The sequence below is a fragment of the Danio rerio genome, chromosome 15 (assembly GCF_049306965.1).
Source record: "Danio rerio strain Tuebingen ecotype United States chromosome 15, GRCz12tu, whole genome shotgun sequence".
Lineage (NCBI taxonomy): Eukaryota > Metazoa > Chordata > Actinopteri > Cypriniformes > Danionidae > Danio > Danio rerio.
The window spans coordinates 9,119,208-9,133,403 of record NC_133190.1 but is presented as its reverse complement, the minus strand read 5'-3'; the positions used below and the strand labels follow the sequence as shown (position 1 = coordinate 9,133,403).

At 37.3% G+C, this 14,196-nt stretch overlaps 1 protein-coding gene across 10 annotated transcripts in view; it reads right to left on the bottom strand.

Annotated features, from left to right (window-relative positions):
• Nucleotides 1-14,196, bottom strand: part of cadm2b (cell adhesion molecule 2b) — a 462,204-nt gene that overhangs the window by 171,616 nt on the left and 276,392 nt on the right. For all 10 annotated transcript variants that reach the window (XM_005157473.6, XM_005157476.6, XM_005157475.6 and 7 more), the window contains 1 exon segment: nucleotides 1,203-1,229. In XM_005157473.6, coding sequence (XP_005157530.1) covers nucleotides 1,203-1,229 — 27 coding nt within the window.

Here is a 14,196-nt window from a genome sequence, read left to right as displayed (position 1 = left end):
CCGGAAAATAGCCAGAACGAATTTACCGGTATTTTCAAAAAGGGCCTGTTCACACATACAACCTTTCCGGAAAATGCCGGTAATTTTCCGGAAAGGTCTGTATGTGTGAAAGGGGCTATTAATATACACTCCCATCCAACACAGTCTCACGGCAATTCGTAACTTTTTTGATTTAGTGGTTAATTCGTATGAATCCGTATCATCTAATTTGTACAATTTAGTACAATTAGCTCATCTTCCAATGATGGTTGGAGTTAGGGGTGGGGTTGGGTGCCACGCCTCCTTTTTAAAATCTTGAATGGCACGACTGAACTTGTACGAATTTGTACAAGGCATTAAACTGACAACACGTAAAATACTTAATGCCCCCCCCCTTAACTTTTTACTCTGACCACTGTCGCCACCACCATCCCTCCCTCCACTCTACCCCCCATCCCCCCGTTTCACAGATATTTAGAGACAAATCCTGCTCCTACATCACACAATTAGATGTTTGACTTTCTCCACCACTGAATGAATATCGGCTGCCAAGATCTATTGAAAAAGCACATAAACTCTGTTTCAAATTAAATTCCATTTTCCTCCTACTTCCTGTGGGTGGTAAAAGTGCAATGTTAATTGCAACAGGCAAATAGCACAGACTTTTGTGAATGAGGTGCCTTCTATAATAAGCATAATCCACAGGCCTTTATTGAAAGGGGGCGTGTTTGCATTGAGGAACATTACAGTAACTCCATTTAAATTTGCTGTGGAGTTATTACAACACATTTAGCACTTGATTAAACTGGATTGTGGGTGGTTCACGACTAAATCGAAGGTTTTGAGTTAAAGCATGACATAGAACAGTAGCCATGTTCTCAAAGAATTCACTTCTGTGCCACAAACGCAAGACAAACTGTTTCTACTTTAGTAGATGTACAATTAATCAGCAACATTGACCATAAACTGTGCAAAATCCAGTGGTGACATGTAGCACAGGTTTTCGGTTAACCCGGGAAGCATGTAGACCGGATTTAGCTCATAATGGATATTCCTAGGACCAATTTATCAAAGGTTCTAGGATTGCTTTCTCATAGGCAGAAGCTATGTAAATGCATGCCAGGCTCCTTTGGGAGATAAGAGGGGGCCGAACAGCACATTGTTTATTGGGAGTTGTGTTCAACATAAATCATCCAGCTGCAAAGACAGAGAAGATAACTCACCTTTCACTTTGTTTTTTGTCGCCGCCTCTGAGAGCATGAAATGGAGAAGAGAGATGGAGGAATGGGGATGAAGGGAGGGAAAAGAGAGAGAATTAAAAAGGCTTGAAAGCACAAAATCATCAGCATACACTTTTCAAGTCTAGCATTAATAAAGTAACAGATTATACAAAAGTTTGCATCAACTTGTGTACACTTCTCTATGTAAAAATGGCTGTGAACATGATTTAACAGTATGTTTCCATTCTATGAATTGTGAATAAACATAAATTAACTTTCCCAGAATTTCCTGCATGGCATTTCTCTTTTATGATTTTGACTGTACTCTGGTTCTTTGGTTTCTCTCATCAGTTATGTACATTAGAGTTTTATGTAATGTAATGTCAATATAATTATTGTCACTGCTTTTTTAAGCACTTTTGGAAAAGCACATTGAGATAAGCTTTGGTTCATCATATAATCACCACCAGGTTTTGGAAGGGTTTTTGTCTTTATTAGGGGTGTCAAAATTAATTGTTTCGTCTGTGCAGCGCGATGCAGACGCGGACAATATGGTATCGGTTCAGTAATAATCACAACCGGTTATTGTGTACTGACGTCATTTATCTCATATGCGCTCAATCGCCAGGAAGGTGAGCACGGGTATTTACAACACTCAAGGCGCCAACTACTTAAAAACGCAGCAACTGTGCACAATTTCACCGCGTGTGTGTGTTTTCTGGATAGTCTTTCACTGACACTTACAGCAGAAGCCCCTATTTTTCTGCCATTGAATGAATGAAAGTGAACATTTTTCTCTCTTTCTCTTTCTCTCTCTCTCTCTCTCTCTCTCTCTCTCTCTCTCTCTCTCACTGTGGTCCATTTCACCTGCTGGCGTGACTTTTCCTCTCAGCTGCTAGCGTCACTTTTCCTCTCCTCTCTCTCGCTGTTACAGCGATACTTCTCAATACAGATCTGCATTGCGGGACCCGACCAGATTTCATGCGGTGCGGAAATAAACTTGAAAAAAACTCTGGTGTAATTTGAACAGGAGATGGCGGCCTCACAATGTCACTGCCGAGCAAGCAAGCACGCAAGCACGCATGAGTGTGTTTGTGTGTGTGTTTATTTGTTTGGTGGTGTCTATGTTTGTGTATGTGTGTGAATGAGAGACAGCTTGCTGCTGTGTGTCTATGTGTGTGTTTGTGTGTGCGAGATTTTGAATTGAACCAAATTCATGGCATGATAATCGTAATCGAACCGAACGGTGAGAGGAGTATAGGTTCACACCTCTAGTCTTTATATCACAAAAGAACAATGTATAGATTAAATGTTTACTTTATTTTCAATTTTGAAAGTCTGGCAATCATTGATGTCAGTTTTTCACCGTTTTTTTTTTTTTTTTTTTTACACATTTTGGTTTACAGTTAGAGAAAAACAAATGGAAATATTTTTTCATCAACTAAAGCTTTTAAACTTCCAAACATACCCAGTAGCCTAAAACCTATGCACAAAAAGTCTTCTGAAATTATTTTTCTTCCACAATTCACCTTTATGCTCTTATGTTCAAAAGATTTTGAGCTGAGAGAGGAGTAATGCTTTTCATTCATTAAATTGTCCATTTATGTCAGATATGTTTTGTTTTCCAAATATATGAATTTATTTGTAGTCAGCCAATCTTTAAAGGTCCCTTTCAAATTAAAATATTAAATTTAATCTGTGATACAGATGATGTAAGATGTCTGCATTCCAATGAATGCATTTCATGATGCGTTCCATGGAACAGTTTTGTTGAGCCTCTACTACAGGGTTGTTGCTAGATCAGATATGGTTGTGGCAGGAAGTTAACAAAAAAGATTTATCTTGTTTGTTAAGTTTCCCATCATTTGTATTTTATTATTGTCTACCCCTAACCCAACCGTCACAGTAAAATAAAAACAGTAGTTGTACTGAGTATTATTTTATGTTAATTAAATTAACCAACAAATTGTATTTAAAGTCTACCCCTACCCAAAACACAGTACTGTAAAAATATTAATTCTTGTTATACAGTTTCATAAAAAAAAAAATGCTGTTATATTGATGTGCATATTGCACTTTCGACCGGCCGTGTGGTCTATCTAGACTTTACCCTACTCTAGGGCTATCCAATCCTGCTCCAGGAGGAGCACTATCTTGCAAATTTGAGCTCCAACACATTTTGGATGTTACATGTGAGTCTCAAGATCTTGCTGAGAAGGTTCATGCGCGTTTGATTGGGGTCGGAACTAAACTTTGCAGGACAGGTTCAGAAACACATTTGGACACAACATTAGCACTTCAACCATACTTTGTTGCTTTTGAAGAGATTAGGGCATAATGGTGAGTCTTTCAGAATGGAACAAAATAGTTGGTTCACGAAACAATTCGGTGGGTTATGTTTGTCACAAAACAGTGACAAGAAACAAAAAAATATTTTTTAAAGTGTTGCATGCAGATGGCAATGTTGTTCACATGGATACACAAAGTGCCAAAGAAAAAAAAAAAAAACTCATTCATTATGCACTGAAAAAACTGTTGCATGCAGAACTGTTGCAAACAATTTATTTGTTTTGAATTTAAACTAACAAATTAAGTTTAATAATGTTCAACTTAATTTGTTTGTTTAAATTCAACACAAATAATTTGTTTACAACCACTTAACGTGAAAAAAAAAGAGCAAATCCAAGGAATAATCTCTGAATATTTTTTTTTTTCAGTGTGTATACCATATCTGATTATGTCTTCGGAGTTATACAGTATGACCTTTGATCACAAATAAGAATATTCTAAATTGAGATCTAAAAGCTGAATAAATTAATTTTCCATTGATATGTGGGTTGTTAAATCAATATTTGATTGAGATTAGATGATATATATGAGGGTTTTAAAAATCTAAATATTAAGAAAACCATGTCTGAAGTTGTCCAAATTTTTCAATAGTTTACAGTTAGCTGATGATTGACTATGAGCTTGTTTGGCATGCTTTCGCAGGAGAGAGCCTGATCTCAAAAGATTCTCAAGCCCTGGGCTCCCTCCCGTTTGTAGGGTGAGAGGGGAGATCAAGCTCAGGTAGCGCTTGAGAATTCGCTGCTTATTTTTGGCTAATGATGAACTGCTTTATGAGGGAAAAATACTATTGGGTAGAAACTTGACTATAGTGCCAAATTGATTTTGTCTATTTACTTTTGACGCATGTCTTTGGATGGTGATTAAAAAAGAAACGAGTAACCTGGTGGAAACCCACATGAGAATGGGGAGAACATGTAAACTCCACACAGAACTGCCAACTGGCCTAGTAAGGTTTAAAACCAGTGATGTTCTTGCTGTGAGGCAACAGTGCTCACCACTAGACCATCGTGCCATCCAATCTAAGAAAAAGGAGGAGGAATAGAGGAGGAAGGGGGAATTTTTGAAAATGAAGATGACTTCATGGTTATTTTTAGTGACTTAGGACTTTATTAGCTAATGTATTGGCTAATGCGGGTCTAGCTGTGGTCAACCATAAGCATGCAATCCTCTGGAAATAAGTTTATAAATAAACTTCACCTAGCTATCCATACTACTAATCAAAGATATATTTACAGTAAACATTTACTTGTACTATATACATATGTACATAAAACTTGTAAGTTTGTATTTTGTTGTGTAAATAAAAACCCACTGAAAAATCAGTCAGGTTGCCTTAGCTCACTGTAGGGGAGAAAATTAATTGAATAAGGACTTTTTCCTCACACAAAACTGTAGTGTGACATGGAATATATGAATTGGAACCTTGAACCCAGTCTACATTACTTTAAGCTGCAAGAAAATAAGCGTCTAGAACACTGCTCAATCTCCTTTTGTGGTCCACAGAGGAAAGAAAGTCTGGAATGAAGGAATGTCCATTTTTAGTCAAACTATCCCTTTAATGCCTAGTACATTTACAAGCGAATTACTACTGCTTCTCTTTGTTGAGTTTAAAGTTTGCTCATGTTTGAATGCATAAGCTTAATACTTTCATTATGCCTGACCTTCTGCTTTGCAAGCCGCCTGCCATAAACACTGCCTTGATGAGGAGCGTAACGGACATATTTTATAGCATGCGCCATCTGTATAGACTTCTTTACTGGCCCAGCTGAATAATAATCATATACAACCTTTCATTGTCAATATGCATTTTGAACATGCGAGATGAGGTGAGACTAAGAACCGATATGACTTTGCCACCAATTTATTTATTTATTTTTTGCTGCGTGATGGAAAATGACAGAAAAAATCCCCATGAATGCATTTGCGCTTCTCGACTTCGAATGTTTTACATTGAAGGCATTGAATTATTTACTGGGAACACTTTTTCTGGCAACTTTTCTGACTTTGACAGGGTGAAAAGTTCATCACATTCGGATGTGACAAGACAAGTCCAAGGCAGAAGATGCCTGACACAAATGCACTGTAAATACATTCAGCACTACTCTGAAGAAAGCTTAAGAGTTGTTTAGTGAAGGCAACAATGGGTAGAATCTGTCTAAAGGAGCCAACTCAACTTTATCTCAATCAAAAACATACACAATTTTGGGAACATTCAAGTTGATTTTTGACAACTGTTTGGAGTTCTTAATAATGCTTTAAAAAACTAATGTAAATACAAACATATATACTGTAAATCTATAACCTTATTTTGAATAGTGATGTAAAGGGCACCAAGGTTACCCATTTTTTCAGATTTAATATAAGTCTTTTGCGTCTCTAGAATGTGTATATAAAGTTTCAGATCAAAACACCCATCAGATTTTTCATTATACCTTTTACAAGATGCTGTTTTATACTAATTTCCAGCAGGGGGTGGTTTTGTCGTACTGCGCCTTTAAGACGAGCTCTGCCTGCCCACTGTTTCTACATGCCTCCTCCCTCAGCTGCGTCAGACAACAGACAGACTTAAAGGAAGAAGGTCTCACGTAGCGTTTGTGAGATACAACAGTAAGAACTAACCTTTACTAATCAGTATTGTGAAGTTGCATTGATGAGTCACACACAATATCGTTACAAAGCTGAAGTAAAACGCTGTAATTAATTACACACATACTCTGTTTTAAAACACTTTAAACATGTGAAACTTACTCTTAATCACATTTGATGATGATTGCTGATCCTAGCAAACAGAACAGACCTTTCCCGGTTGCTTTGCGTATGTCTGTCTGGTCTTGTTGACATATACACGCGACTACCGGAACATGTTAATGCGCACAGCTGTCAATCAATTCGGTGGGCGGGGGGATCGCACACCTACGTAATGGTGCGATCAATTTGAAAACAGCTCCAATTGGCCGACCCTTTTTTTTGTAGTTAAATTGAAAAAAAAGGACTGGGTGTGTTCATATCACCCCAGTATGACGGTCTATACACTATACCAACACACAGATCTGTCCAAACAGCTTGAAAAGTAGATTTTTTACCATAGGTGCCCTTTAAAACTTTTAAGCAACAGTAGATCTTTTGAAACCTGACAGTCTTCCTATCAGGTTTTAAAGGGCACCTATGATGAAAATCATATTTTGTAAGCAGTTTGGACAGAACTGTGTGTAGCAACAGTGTATCTACAGTCATAATGGAGTAATATAAAGACAAAGTCGCTTTTTTAAAATCTCCTGATGTTGAAATAAGATCCAAATCCCTCCTGAGGATGTATGATTCAAAGTTTTTATTGTAGTGTTTCTCAGAAACATTATGTGAGATCTGTTTTTTGTCTGTCACTGTGCTGTTTATCTGACAGAAATTGAGGCATGCTCTGACAGACACATGGGAACAGTGGGCGGGAAGAGCTACAGTAGATAATTTGCATTAAAGGCACCGGCAACAAAAACAACTACATTGTGTTCAGAGCAGAAAATTCCAATATTCTAAAATGTATAATAAACCAATCTGATGGGTGTTTTGAGCAGAAACTGTATAGACACTTTCTGGAGACACCAGGAAAAAGGAGTAAAATAGGTGCCCTTTAAAGCAACACCTTTTATAAGCTACAAATCTGCACACTTCATTATTTTGTAAAAAATTATTTGCCCACATAATCTTTCATCAAATACCATAACCCTCCCTACCCCCCTTGAAATGACCTTTGTTAACTTCTGGTCACATGGAATGCCTTTCACTTTATATAAAGAGGGACTTAATATAAAGAGGGACAGTAACTGCATATGCATTAAAAACTGAAAAATACATATTTTGTGAAAGATCTATTGTAACAATACTCCAAAGTCATTGTGGTTTTGAATCACAAACCATACACTGCCACCAGTTCCACATTACAGGCAACATAATCTCCTTGATCCTCGCAAATAACAGTTCTCAGGCCTGAAACCCCATATTACTCAAAACCGCTGTGAATTGGCATGTCGGCCTAGAGTTTAACGAAGAAGTCATTGTTTTTCACACTCGTTAATCTCGCTCATTCTTCCACCCCCCGACCCCCCTGCCTACATGGAAGTTATTAATCTCTGACTCTCTACACAGTGTCAGATTCTAATAGTGTTGACAAAGTCAGACTCCATAATAAGATCCTCCTTGCTGTAAGCAGAGAATGTTTGCCAAATCCTGAGAAGAATACCAATGGATGCAAGGATCCACTGGAGAGCAAATGCTCTTAATCGAACTCTATTTGCTCTCTTTTCACCCCTCCTACTCGCACACCTTTTGGGTTGTTTGTGGGAATTAGTGTAAGCGGCAAATAAAAAGAACACCAATAACGACATTTCAATAAAGAGGACAAATGGTATACAGCTAACAAAGACAGATTCAGAAGCTGCTGTGTGTGAACTTGAATTATTAATGGTCTGGTTTGACATCTCACCTCAATCAAAGAAACATGAATAGCAAATTACAGTTTATCTGATTTTTTTTCCCCCATGTGAATAAGAGATTTCTTTTCACTGCGCAACACTGCAGGGGATTATCGAACTAAAAAATCAGACATTCATAATAAATAATAATAACAATAATAATAATAATGATAATAATAATAATAAAGTATGCTGTTCTACAATAATGTTACAATAACATCACAATAAGAAATAATGTTAAATATAAAAAAAAGCCATTTCTAGGATTGCACTGAAAATTGTTTAATTAATTCAAGATGGTTTATAAACAGAAGCTTGGATAAGTCACTGGGTTTATCGACATCACCAGCGTCATGACAACGCATCTGCAAAAAAGTGTACACAATGTCAGATGTGATTTTATCACACTAGTCTTATGGCAAACACATTGGAAAACGTTTAATTCTTATGGCTGTTCCTTTTAAGCAATATATGATTTTATTCTGATAGTCAACATTTTGTTTTAAATGGCTTTTAATAAAAACACATACAGTTGAAGTCAAAATTATTAGCCTTCCTGTGATTTATTTTTTATTTTTTTTCCAAATGAAGAGTTTCGTTGCAAACATGTTAGTTTTTGACATTTGGATTTTATTATTGGAAATCACTGTTCAGATGTACCTTAATCTATGTGTGAATTGCTGCCATTAATAACATTTAAGAATGTACTTTTTAGGCCTATTACAAAATTAATTTTTTCACAAAAATGTGATATCTGCCAGACCAGTTTCTTTGCAAAGTGCGATATAGCGGTCTTAGAACGTTCAGGATGCTGCCTGAGCTCAACATCCCCTGGGAAGAGAGTCGCCGCTGGTGAAGTGCTCTGAGTTTGTTCATTGATTTAGCGAAAGAAAATAAAGTCTTCAACTTCTCAAAAATGTATAAAAACGTTACAAAAGTGGCCCAGAATAAAATATGTCTGTCAACAATACGGAAATGCAGCAGGGAACAAGTCTCCGCTGATGTCAATTAAGAGGAAGGCCAGGGAACGCCTTTTTTCTGTGCTCCTCCTCATCAAAAAATACCTGTCTGCAAGGCGACATTTCTATGTGTCCTTTGTAAGTTTATTTTTAAATAATTTCTTACATGTAGCTGAGTAGCCAATCTGAAGATTTATTTATGCGGTTGCACCTATTGGTTATAGCCTTAAACCTCACATTTCTTGTTGTTGTTGATTTATTATAAGGGAACATAAGGGCACAGGTTGTTATGGAGAAAAATAAACAATTTTGCTTTTACACAACAACCAATAAATAAGCTATTATTATTATTAATATTATTATTATTACAGTGAAATAATTAATTAAATATGACAGGGTGAGGCGAGCTTGTGTTGCGGACATGGTGCAACAGAGATAAGAACTCTGACACTGCGGCTCCGCCCGCTCTGATCATACAGGTTTGGTTTTCAGCAGCAGTGTGGAAGGAGCTGCCCCCCACTCTTTCTGTAACAAGCTACAAGTCATTTATTTAACTAACTTAATCTTACTTATCAAACAAAACATTGATTCACTAGCTTTTTTTAATAGTATTACTGTAGTAGAATATAGCCTAAGGTGGATATAGCATTTTGCAAAAAAAAATTATTAATAATAATAAAATGGTGTTATGTTTTGTACGTTCTGGCCAAATCTAACTCATAATCTTATTATTATAAATCAATCTTTGTATATATTATTCCATATATTTATGATATATATATTTTTAACCAATTTAAGATATTTGACAATGTTAAGATTAATATGTTGCATTTTGGCTTGGTTTTTGACTTATTGATGAACTATTTATAGACATAAAATTAAATAAAAAATATCCTGGATTTGAAAATATTGTGTTCCTGGCCTTTACTGAGCTCAAGTAATAGTTTAATGTACAAAAAATTGTGAATGAGCTGTTGACGTCTAAAATAATAATGTCAAATAACCAACATTTTTCAAAATGGATCTCGTTTTGCAACAAAACTCTTCAAATATCTTCTAAATGACGTTTAACAGTGCAAGAAATTTTTTTACAGTATATTGGATAAAATATTTTATTTTGGAGAAAGTATTTGTTTTATTTCAGCTAGAATAAAAGCAGCTTTTTATTAAAATAATAATAATAATAATAATAATAATAATAATAATAATAATAATAATAATAATAATTACTATTATTATTTTTAAAAACATTTTATGGCTGTCTCATCTCTGTATGAACAGAATAGGAATTTGGTGTGCATTGCCAGCAATAAGTCACACTTGTTTACAGTGCATGTTGGATTCCGGCAAGGCTGCCCTTTGTCACCAATTCTGTTCATAATTTGGTCCCACTTTATATTAGGTGTCGCTTATACCTGTTAACTTACACGGTAATTAGATGTGTAAGTAGTATTTAACTAGTGTACAGTATGTACACACTGGTACATCATATTTACTTGTGTAATACTGGTGACTACACACATGCAACAACCCACTGAATAGTATGTGTAAGTTCAAATAGTCAAACTAAATACATAAACAAGTAACACTTTCAACATGTTCTAGGGTGATATATTAGTAGATCAGTAGATTGATATTTAGATATTGTCTTATGTTGCTCAGGCACCAGCATTTCGAAAACCACTATCCTAAAGCATAAGAACTCCTCTACTAAGATCTTTAAGAAACTTTGGCATAACGCTACACATTGTTGCCATGACCCGGATGGGAAGTGGGGTGTAAGGGTGTAATGGAGGCCAGCTAGTTAGAGCTGTAAACCTCACTCCCCTGGCTTCAAGTAGCTCACTAGTGACTGCATTTACCACGTTTGTTTGTGAACGCTTCTCATGTTGGAGATGAAGGTTCAAATCCCACCCGGAGTAGGCCAAGGCGAACTGGAGGGAGAAAATTGGTGCCATGACCTGGATGGGAATGAGGTTTAGTGAGAGTGAATGCATTAGAAGCCAGCTAGCAAGAGTTGTGCAAGTAAACCTCACTCTTCTTGCCTCAAGAGAAGCACTAGCTACTAATACAGTAGCTTTAGCATTCTTGCGTGTGTGGACGCTTCTCATGTATAACTTATACTTCTGAATAAAAAAGTAAACAAAAATGATTGGCTGACGATGATTAATAACTGTTTGGTTGACAGTGATTAATTAATAACTATTTGATCAAGAATGTGTTGTTTTCTGATAATTCTGCATCTGGAGATGTTTAACTTAAAATACTCTTTCCTCACTTGTTTCTATTTTAACCCTTAGAATTTTGTAGGCACATAACAAAAGTGAACAGTTTAATAGGCATTGAAACTGGGTTGGTTGTTGCGCGCGTACTGAAGAGCGGTGTTATCGCGTGCGTACTGATCAGCTGTGTTGTCGCGCACGTACTCAAGAGCCATGTTGTCGCGCGCCTAGTGAAGGGTGGGACCGAGGGTGTACCGCGTCGCGGGGGCACTTTTTATCATTTTGGAAGGGCACTTTCTATCCAAGACTAAAAAGGGCATGTGCACTGCACAGGTTGAGCCCTATGTGTGCATGTGCCTGCTAGTATTCATCCAAAAGGGGATTTTAAAGACTTAACTAGGTTACTACTACTTAACTAGGTTACCAGTGTTTTGTTCTGTGACAGTACAAAAATCTTAAGTGGGCCAATAATATTGACCATTTTCGGCGTTCTCCAGAAGAAGAAAAAAATGTATAGGAAATACTGTAAAAACTCAATTGGCCTGTTTAAAATCCCTTGGGAAATGTTTGTAAAATTATACAATTTTCTAATTGGGCTAATAATGTTGGCTTATTGGCCAACTCTGGCAAATAATTTGTCAAAATGGTAGTTTTAGATCATATAAACTCGATTTTAACATGATTTAGGGCATGTATATTCTATAAACACCTAGACTGCAGCTCTGAACAAGATGTATAGCCAGAAGAGAAATGGCCTCCCCATCTGAGCCTGGTTTCTCTTGAGTTTTTTTTTTTTACTTCACTTTCGTCAATTGGTGAAGTTTTGTTCCTTGCCACTGTGGCCACTGGCTTGCTTGGTTTTGGGACTTGTGGAGCTGTGCATTGATGCATTTGCTTTTCAGTGTTTGGACTTTCAGCAGTGAAAATAAAAGCACACTGATCTGAGCTAAATTGAATGGAAACAATTTCGATTTTACTAGAACATTAATGTTAGGCTGCTTTGACACAAGCACTCAAAGCACTGTAGAAATAAAGATGAATTGAATTGAATGTCCAAAAGGGGACCTGAAAAATGTCCCCTCTTGGCTCCAAGTCCACTGTTATTAGGTGCGCAACAAAACCAAGGTTCCTTCTAAGAAAGGAAGCCAAATGCACACACACACATTGGGGTACTTGTATAATTGGGTGAGTGAATGTGTTCTACTCGCAAAATTCACAACCGAAGTGCCCTTGAGCAAGACACCTAACTCCCAATTGCTCAGCGGGTGATGCTGCAAATGGCCGCCCACTGCTCTGGGTGATTGCCAACAGTGTGTGTCCACTAGTCTCTTCTCCTAATGTGTGTGCACTAACGCGGATGGGTTAAATACAGAGGACAGTGTCTGATTATGGGTTACCATACTTTTCCACTTGGCACACTTATTCTGACCTGCACTTATTTAAATATTAAAACAACGATATTCAATCTTACCATATTTAAAATGATTGATAACCTCTTGCTGACTAATGGTGGTTTGACAAAACAATGGCAATGTTAAAGTTTATTAGTGCAGCTTTTGGGCATTGTCCTTAAAATAGACTTCAGCTTTGTATGCTAATTTCTTTCCTCTGGATCTAAGGGAGAAATCGACACTGACAAGTTTTCCGTGAGCCTCACCTGCCTATACAAATGAATCTAGCACAATGGCAATTAGCTGGATTTTACTGGTGGAAGTTCCTGCCTCTGGGGTGCATCTGCGGTGGGCCTTAGTAACCGCTGCATCTCTTTCAGCCATTCGTGGAGACTGCAATCCCTTCTCACACGTTCAACCCTTTCTCTCTCTTCTCTCTCTCTCCATTGCTTTTTCTGGCAGGGCCTATTTCTGATACCTGCCCGTGGGCGATGTGAAAAGAAGGGGGAGTCAGTCCCCACGGTGATTAGTCTAACCAACCATGAGAAAGGGTTTGTCCTCCAAAGCAGAGCGAATGAGGCCCTCCAGTGAGCTCACCAGGCGGCCGAAGGAATCATACCTCACATTTCCAAACAGTGAGAGTCCCGCGGGCACTATGGCTGCGACTGACCCCACGTCAAAGAGTAACCCATCATTTCCGGGCCAGAGGAATTAAAAAAAATAAAAATAATATATATATATATATATATATATATATATATATATATATATATATATATATATATATATATATATATATATATATATATAAATTAGTGCTGTCAATCGCTTAAAAAAATTAACTAATTAATCGCACCTTTTAAAAAAATTCATCGCGATTAATCGCGATTAATCGCATTTAATATACTGAAACTTGTAATTTTGCCTATTTAAATGTAAAATTAATGTAAATGCAAGAAAAAAAAAGTTGCTGACACTAGCAGTATCCCGCAAGTGCACAGAGACTCCCAAATGCCCGCAAATTAATGATAATTTCTTGCAAACCGGTCGTTAAATACATTGCACACCCCTCTCGCCCCTACTCAGATATGTCGCTCCCTCCACCCCTGACACCCCTCAACGGGCCTGACACAGACACACACACAGACACACACACACAACGCGTTGCAGACGTTTTGGCCCCAACGGCCTTTCATACTGGAGCGACTCCCCTCAGGTTCAACACGCTTGATCACGTTCATCAATTTTGCTAAGCGTCCTAAACTAAGCGTTCTAAAGTATTACTGTATTTTCACAAGGATTCTGACACAACAACGCGAAGCATACGCTTTCGTTGCGTTTATTGAGGAAACACGCTAAACTTGGAGGGCTCATGCTGAAAGGCAGAGTAATGCCCTGTCTTTGACAGCTCGCGACTTCACCAAAAGTTCTGAGTACATTTACATAAGACACCAATACTCCGATTTTAATATGATTAAGATAATACTCTTATTAAAATTCTACCGTGTAGCCTTAAAAGGAACCTTACCTTGAAGGAACACCGAGTCACGAAATGCGGAGGATTTTCTTTCTGTTCGCCATGCGGTATCAACTTACAACAGATGTCGAAA